This window comes from Dendroctonus ponderosae, unplaced genomic scaffold (assembly GCF_020466585.1).
Source record: "Dendroctonus ponderosae isolate FM_Combo_2020 unplaced genomic scaffold, Dpon_F_20191213v2 Dpon_F_20191213_6, whole genome shotgun sequence".
Lineage (NCBI taxonomy): Eukaryota > Metazoa > Arthropoda > Insecta > Coleoptera > Curculionidae > Dendroctonus > Dendroctonus ponderosae.
Window position 1 is genome coordinate 14,349,276 of NW_026018814.1, and position 8,872 is coordinate 14,358,147.

The 8,872-nt window shown below is 39.0% G+C and overlaps 2 protein-coding genes and 1 long non-coding RNA gene across 3 annotated transcripts in view; 2 read left to right on the top strand and 1 right to left on the bottom strand.

The window, feature by feature from the left end:
* LOC125504982 overlaps positions 1-316 on the top strand; it is a 10,014-nt gene extending 9,698 nt beyond the window's left edge. Inside the window, exon 2 of the long non-coding RNA XR_007281864.1 lies at positions 49-316. This is a non-coding gene — a long non-coding RNA (uncharacterized LOC125504982). The remainder of the gene's footprint in view (positions 1-48) is intronic.
* Positions 225-8,872, bottom strand: part of LOC109543836 (integrator complex subunit 14) — a 20,305-nt gene continuing 11,657 nt past the window's right edge. The window contains exons 3-7 of the mRNA XM_048667840.1: positions 7,772-7,949; positions 7,524-7,717; positions 5,285-5,661; positions 4,952-5,153; positions 225-1,133 (exon numbers count right to left, since the gene is read on the bottom strand). Coding sequence (XP_048523797.1) covers positions 915-1,133; positions 4,952-5,153; positions 5,285-5,661; positions 7,524-7,717; positions 7,772-7,949 — 1,170 coding nt within the window. The 3' untranslated portion in view covers positions 225-914. The remainder of the gene's footprint in view (positions 1,134-4,951; positions 5,154-5,284; positions 5,662-7,523; positions 7,718-7,771; positions 7,950-8,872) is intronic.
* LOC125504981 lies at positions 3,011-3,123 on the top strand (the record flags this gene model as incomplete). The annotated part of the gene is given in 1 exon segment (XM_048667842.1): positions 3,011-3,123. A coding segment is annotated over 1 exon segment (62 nt), but the record flags the coding sequence as incomplete, so codon positions are not given.

Below are 8,872 nucleotides of genomic sequence, written 5' to 3' on the forward strand. Positions count from 1 at the left end.
TAATAATTTTTTCGGCGATTGAGAGCTTTTTTAATTCCGTCAACGTAGATCTTCGGAGGTTCACGTAGCGATAATCTCCTCTATCGCTTGAACGTTGTCAAAACGCTGGTATCCAAGCACTTCCTTCATACGTCCAAGTAGAGTCACAAGGGGACAAACCGCGACTATGGGGAGGACGTTCCAACGGTTCCCTTCCAAGGTACGGAATGCSACAGGAATAACAGTTTATTAAAACAAACTTTTTATTGWTGATTGTAATTGTTGCCTTTGGAGCTTTTAAAATTACTTAGTTTGCTATTAAACATTRTCATGTTTTTGTTYTTTTTTATTTGAAAAATGACGCATTAATCTGCACGATACATACTTCCATCTCTTACTTAACAATACTGATTGATTATATGATGAGGGGGTATAAACTGCGCAGCAAGTCTTGCGATAAAGCAGCGCGACCAAAATAAAAAACAACAAATCTGCGCTGAGGCTARAAGCATAAAGAYRAAGCAAACCATTCCGCACGCTCAACTTTCATACACACAKCGCAAACATAATGTCTTTMTATTGCTTGTACTATTTTAATATCTATCCATAGTTCTTTGTCTATGYTTACTTTTCCYTATCTGTAAATATTAAGTAGGTAAAATTAAAATGATAAAATTGCTAATAACATTTTGAAATTCAGGTATACAAAAAAAATTGCCGAACTATTACTTATTAACAGAAACCATCGGACCATTAAAAACTAACAATTTTCAATAATTTCAGACATGATACAGGTAACAAAACAGCAACTCTGAGGGGTGTAAGTTAACATTTCTCAAACGTCCACAAATAAGATGAAAAATGTACAATTACATTTTACATTAAAAAACATGTCTATCATAAGGCATCTTCTTTTCCGAACTATTCCCAAACTATCATGTATTATACGTAGTTTGTAGGGGCATCAATACATATTTAACGTCCATCTTTTGTGTTTTTCGCAACATATCTGCAGCGTGATGCAATTGTAGGGCACAGTCTGGGTGAGCCGTTCCGGGCAACTGCATACATTCTTGCTCAAAAATGAATGCCAAACCAATTAATAACTCATGAAAACCTAAGGTAACAGCAGCTTTTCGTAACCTGTTCAATTCCTGAAATATAATTACAATTTTCAATTAGAGCGATTTAGGTGTGCAAATACAGGGTGTTCCAGTGCACTAAATATGTGGTTTCAAATATTCTAATATCATCTAAGATAATTTGAAAAAAATGTGACACCTTTGGTTATACCAGACGTAGTTGTAGCTGCTTAATTGAAATAGCTCGCCTTAAGTATACTGAGAATTTAAGTTTTTGCAAACACTTTTTCTGTATGATGTTTCATCTCTATCTCTGACGGTTTTGGAAATAGTTACATTTTTTATAACAATGCAGTTCTGACGAAATACTCTGCAGTTGTCAAAAATCATAATCTACTTAGCATATATAAAATACTTAAGCTTTTGATACAGATTGTAAAATAAAAGAAACCGCACAGCAAGTGGTGTCAGCCACGAGGGGAGTTGTAAGCATGACCGAAACTAGGAGCAATAAGATAGCCATAGTCTACACAGAAATAAGGAACAACAAGAAAAGGTAGAACGGAACCTCGACCCTAGCTCCGAAATAAAAACGAAAAGCATATTAAGGCAAAATCCAAAGGTTAACTGACAGGCGTAGCAAAGGGATACTCGGACGAGGAACTCCTGAGAACCATGTGCTACGAAAATCCGGACATTAAAGACAAAGCAAATGGTGAAATATCAGAGAAACTTAAGGTGCTACACAGAACTGACCAGCAAGTCCATGAGCTCACGGAGGACCATAAACGCAACAAGTCGGCTCTCAAAAAGGAAATCGATTTGAGCAAAAGACCAAATGGAGGAAACTATGTGCAGAGCTGGAAAAGGACATCTCGGGAAAGGCATATCAAATTGTCACCAAAAGACTCAACCTCAGGCACAGAAAGTACCCGGATCAGCAGACCACCAAACAACAAACAGAAAAATTATTTCCGAAAAATATCTTAACGCCCAGAGAAGCGGGACCCAAAAAGCGGTACGAGACTCCCCCTTTCAGTATTGACGAATTGTACGCAATCCTGAAAGAAAGGAAGAAGAAAAAGGCTCCAGGCCCAGACGGCATATCATCGAAGGTCCTAATAGCGTGCATTAGAGAAACCCCGATGGTGTTCCTGAATGTGCTAAACGAGTGCCTGCAGAAGGCAGAATTCCCGGCAGCCTGGAAAAGGGCCAGGCTAGTACTCATAGAAAAGCCCCCAAAAGACCCGCAGGGGCTAACTACCTATAGACCGCTGTGCCTAATCAACGACGTAAGGAATATCTTCGAAGCCCTTTTAAAAAACAGACTCGAAGAGGAAATGAGGGAAAAGGGTCTGGAGCATACAAACCAATATGGTTTTACAAAGGGGAAGTCAACTACCAGCGCTCTTCTAAAAATAAAGGAGCTAGCTGACAAAAGCAAAGAAAAAGCGTACCAGCATAGGGGAATTTGTATCATGATCCTAATGGACGTACAAAACGCTTTCAACTCTGCCCCCTGGGACGGAATACTGCAGGCTCTGTCGGATGGCGGTATATCCAGGTACATCGTTGAAATCGTCAAGTCCTACCTGTGGGATAGAGCGATAGTCACCACGGATGGGGAGATATTCCCGGTAACATGCGGCGTGCCGCAGGGCTTCATACTGGGACCCAAGCTGTGGAATGTCTTCTACAACCAAATTCTAAAGGCGGACATTGGACGGGGGATAGAGATGATCGCATATGCTGACGACCTAGCGCTGGTCGTCACGGAAAAAACCGTGGAAATCGTCCAAGAAAGAGCGGTAAGTGCAATCCGGCGAGTAACTGAAACGCTAGAGGACATTGACATTAGGGTAGCTCCGGAGAAAACTGAGTCCGTCTTGCTGATAGCGCCAAGAAAGGTCACAAGCATCGTCCTGGAAGCAGGAGAGAGATCCATCGCCACCTCTGATCACGTAAAATACCTGAGAGCCGCCATAGACAGAAATGTCAAAATGAGAACCCACATCAGGAAAACGGCGGAAAAGGCAAACAAAATGATAACTCTCCTGTACAGACTCAGGCCCAGAGTGGGCGGACCCAAAGCCAGCAAAAGACGCACTTTGGCCAGGACCGTAAGATCTGCCTCCTTGTTCGGAGTCCTAATGTGGCATCTGACCCTAAAATTCAAGCACTACTCAGACCTTATTGCTGGCATCAACAGGAGGCTCGCAATCATGATAACGTCGGCCTACAGAACAGTGCCTACAACAGCTGTAGAGGCAATCGCAGGGATGATACCTTTCGACCTGCTGGTGCTGTAGTAGTAGTAGGCTGAGTCGCAGCTATCTGGAAGCGAACAAAAGACCAATGCTAGGGAAGCAACAATGAGGGCCTGACAGGACCGATGGAGCAGATATGAGGGCTGGACAAAGGTCTTCATAAAGAGCGTGTCTACCTGGTCAGAACGCAAATTTGGGGAAGTCGACTACTATACCACCCAAATTATGACGGGCCACGGGATCTTCGGGAGCTACCTAAAAAGAATAAAGAAGCAAGCAAACGACAACTGCTGGTTCTGTGGTGAGCAGGAGACGCCGGAACACACCCTGTTCAGGCGCGCAAGATTCGAGATGACCAGGATACAAGCGGAGCTAACCTGCCAAAAGCTAAATCTAAACTATTCAGAACATAGGGGGGGTCATGGTGGAGAACAAGGCATGCTGGGACGCAATCAGGGGTATGTTTACAGAGATAATGAAGATCAAGGCAGAGAAGGAGGGAGACCCGAAATACCCAAGCGTAAACACCCGACATACTTGTTACCAGCAGAAGTGCGACACAATCCGTAGAAAGCAGGCCGAACTTATAACGAGCAAGGACATTCTTACCAGCTCCGTCCACAGTACCTTGGAGGAACTAGTTTGATCAACCTTTGGCTCTCAAATGTACATGGAACAAATCGTATTACCTCGATGTAATGCCTCACGGCGGATTCCGAGGATAAAAGGGGGGAATTTTTTTAAAAGAAGGAAAGGGGGTTATTTATCTGTGATTGGGCCACTTAAAAAACTTGTTTTATACAGGATGTCTTTTTTTATGACTAGTACAGGGATCTTGGAAACTACAGATGTGAACAAAACTAATTAATGGCAGATTTTTAAATGACTCCTAGTTCCGTCAAAATTAATCTGACAGGAAAACATTAAATAAAAAATTCAAGTTAGAAATTTATTGTAAAAACGGTATAAAAATTATTTGAAATGCAATTTTCTAAAACTTTCCATTTAATGTTTTCCTGTCAGATTAGTTCGCGAGTTTAAAAGTACAGACGGCCCCTGGAGGCTAAAATTATAACTATAAGTTATTTTGACACTTGTTTTATTGACATTGGTGTCACATTAATGTTTACATCTGATTGTGATTTGTTTTGATTTGTTCTAATCAACTTTTGCAAGCTTTTAAAGAAATAGAAACAGATCGAAAAGTAAGTATTGTTTTATGTTATAAATGTCGTCAACTCCAATAAATAAACTAGTCTGACACGTCTCAACTGTCACTCGACAACGGTAGTTGAACTCGCGAATTAGTTTCGTTCGAGCATTCAAAACCGCAATTCTTTGTCCATTTAACCTTTTTGGTATCTGCTGTAGTTTCCAAGATTCACGTACTAGTCATCGAAGAAAACTAACTCTGTATATACATATAAAGCAGAACCGCTTTTGCAGGTCCTAATATTTCGGAATTATTGAAACTGTATTTTGCGAGCTACGAGCAGCCTTATTCGTGGGACACCCTGTATACATTATGCATATTATAACATAAGTATTATATTCTCAAAACTGTGTATCATATTCTTAAAACTCTCTAAAATTGCACAACTGTGCACTCTTTACAATACTTGCTTTGTAAAACTGTTGAGTCTTGTCTGGGAGTTTTCTGGCATGGCGCAAGATTTTCTGAATATCAGATTGCAATCCTGCTTGTCTAATCCACACGACCCCATTCTGCGAGTAACTTCTCTTTTCAGACGGTCTTATTGGAAAACTGCCCACTTGATCTGGGGAAAACATGTCTGCAGTTCCCAGATCGTTTAAATCTCCGAGCCTATTGATTGTGAGATTGAGTGTTATTTAATCATTTTAAAATACTTATTTTTACAGGCATAAATCCCTAAATTAAATATCGAAATATCATCAAAATATATATTGAACATAGTAGTCATGAGGTAAACTTACCAAGGTATTACATCGGATCCGGGTGGTAATATGGTAATCATTAAATTGCTCTTTTTTTTGGAATCCGCCCACGAATAGATGAAGCCAAACCAGTTGAGCCCAACAGTAACCAATGCAGCCATATTTTCAACTTTTAAAGCTCCGTGTAGCAACACACAAAATGACGGAGTAGTCGTTTCGTCCGCCGAATTATCATCAGTAATATCAGCCTCATTCGGATTTGCTACCGATGTTCGTGAGGAATTAGTGGGCAGAATGAGATGACGGCTTATGGCCATTGGAGAGCCGATATCAGCCACTGGGACAAAACCGTACACGTCTAATACATCCGATATATGATATGGTCTTACACTGAAATCGGTTACATGGGTATACCCCTAAAATATGTAACAAATATTACGCGTAAAGCAACAAGTATTTCAACATTATGTTAATGTTAATTAGACCTGCGTAACTCGGCGCAGTAAGTCAGTTCCGTTGTTCGGAAAACGTTACATATAAATAATGGGGTGACTTTATTTTTTAGTTGTTTGGACAAAGTGGTAAAAGGTTACTCAAAAAATGTTGAAATGTTGATGACCTCTTTTTTATTAGATGCTAAGATTCCCGACTCGGGTCTCGTAACGGTTTAATCCTCTTTAAAAAATGAGTTATAACAATACTGGAAACCAATGATAACTCAGAGAGCGGCAGCAACTCGAAAGCAACTCAACACAGTGTTACCCAGGCCTAAAGTTAATGAAACAAATGCTTATTGGCAAGGGTCTCAAATATTCTTGCCAAAGATATGATTTTTTATGTGATTTTGGTGATAATTATTCCTTTTACTAGTTTCCTATCATTAATAATACGTAGTGCGTACGTTTCTCAAATATACGTTATAAGCTATGTAAAGTATCTATCACATAAACTTCGTGGATGTTATACATTGGTATACGATATAATACTTTAAAAACCGAAAAAAATTTTTATAGACATGTAATAAGTAGAAAATATCCGTAAAAGCTCGTTCACACGGTGACATTAATGTCGTGACATCCAATGTCACGTCACGAATTGGTATGTAATTGCCTCAATGTCATAGTGGGTTGATGTTAGTGTCACATATAAAAAAAAATTGCAGATGTATCGGTGACATTTTGACATTTCTTGAACGTTATCGAACTTTGGCGTTATGATTTCATTTGGTTTGGTTTTAAGGCCCATTTATAAACTTGACATTGCCGTTTACCTTCACCGGTACCGTTTGCGTTCCGTGCCGGTCGATATGAACCAATTTCATTTCTTGCCGGTGAACGTTCGTAAAACAGCCGTAGTACTGACGTACCAACCAATCCGAATTCAGTATTTGGTCGGACCAAATCAGCTGATTCAAAACATTCAATAACAACAGGCGATATTTTAGGGTAAAAATACGACTGACAGCGAACGGTAACGGCAAGTTTATAAATCGCCTTTTGTAGCGCAAACGGCAATCGTCACCGCAAACGGCAACAGTACCGTCAACGTCAAGTTTATAAATGGGCCTTTAAATCCTGCTCCTTTTTGATTTGATTACGTTTCTGGAATATTACCAATCATACTTGTCTATGAGATAAATCAATTGCCGATTATAAGGATATACAAAAACTTTGAAAACGTGAAAGCGTTAACAGCTAAAATTAGATCTATTCGCTGCACGTATAGCAATAAATTACGGAAAGAAAAAAAAATCGACAATGACTGGCTCAAGTGCTAATAAAATTTATAAGCCAAAGCTACACTGATATGATATACAGATACCGTCCCGTCGAAAAACAGAAAATTAAAATATAAGTTGAGAAAATTGCAATTCCCTTAGTAGAGTTTCTGATGCCCCTAGTTTGTTTTTACGCATAATCCACTGCCTCATCCACACTAGATTTTTTATTTTTGCCTCAATTCCAAAATAATTACTTCTTCTAACACATCCGTGAGCCTGTGGCGACACTGTGTTGGTGAATGTGAACACCTAGTGCCATGACATCGAATGTTTAAAGCTGTGACGCAATTAGATCTTACAACATCGATGTCACAATCTGAACGGGCCTTAAGTTTAAGCAATTGCCGTAAATGTTTGTTTGTGATGTTGAAACTAGTCATTGAAAAACTAATAGTTCTAAGAAATAAAGAAAAATTTTACTGGTACTCTCTAAATGAGCTTTAGAAGGGATTTGAATAGGACGGCGTCTATACTAAGTAAATAATCGTATGTACTTACAATTGGTGCTGGAGACAGTATTATTCGTGACGCCAAGTTGCCACATTTTAGTATACCTCTAAAGGACGTGTACATGTCGTCAGCCAACTTTTGGAAAAGAGTGGTCACATTGGCCTCATGCTGCAGATTTTCAGGAATTTGAATGGAACCTTCAGATCCGCTGACATCGATCAATTTTTGAAATAGTGGCTTTGCTAAAAGCAATCCACTGTATTTATTTACGAGTGCCCGAAAAAACAATAACGTACATTTTACTACATTCGCCTCATTGGCTCCTGCAATACAGACAATGTGCAGCTTTACAGGGAATGGAAACGGCAATGGAAAGGGTCTGGGTATTGTATTGCTTCTTTGGTTCATTGTTGCTAGAGACTCTTTCAAAGACATAGAACCCACACCAGTACTTCCATCTGTAATTAATACTACCTGAAATAAAATTTATTTATATATTGACGGTAAAGTTCTGCATTAATTTATTAACATCTCTGGACCGATCGAGGATCTCAAATAGTTTCAAAACACAGGGTTATTCAAAATTGGTGTCATTTTTCTTAAGGGGTCACTGAGCCTTAATTAGAACGTACAGATAAAAAAAAATATAGAGAAAATGTGAACTTATTTCTTAGACTTTAGGTCATACTGAAGTTTACACTCATAAGAAACGATTAAGACTGTTTTGAGTTTAACAGAAACAAGCACTAATAGGAAGCATGGAAAAGCATTTACACGTTTTTAAAACAAGGGGCTACACTACTTTGGTTGTTTTACGTATTAATCAACAAGTTAATGGTGTTTTTTAGAGGCATATAGAAGTTTAAATTGAAATGAAATTCATAAAAATCCTGTTAAGGCCATGGTACTGGCTTTATTGAATTATGTATGTCATTTACAAATACAAAAAAAAATAAACAAACAGATCAAAAATTCAAAGGAGCAATGGATGAATGAAAGTGCAAATAAATTGAGGAGCCGCACGCACAACATAAGGACAGAGAACTACACGAAACAATTAAACAGGCCGCAGGTCTGTGGAAGCCCAAACATGTATCTTTGATAGAAAACGGAAACAACGAAATAGAAATCGACCCTAAAAAACATAATAATTTGGGAACAGTATACAAAGGAACTGTTTCAAGACAACAGGACAATGGTGGAACCAACTATTAAAAAATAGAGAAACCTTACAATCCTCACTACAGAAGTGACCCGGGCGATCGCAGCAACAAAAGCAATAAAGCATAAGGGGAGGACGCTCTTGTGCAGAACAGTTCAAGAATCTGAGTGATAATGTAATTGCCAAGCTAACGCATGTGTTCAACGCCAACTGAAAGATATTTAAACAAAGAAAT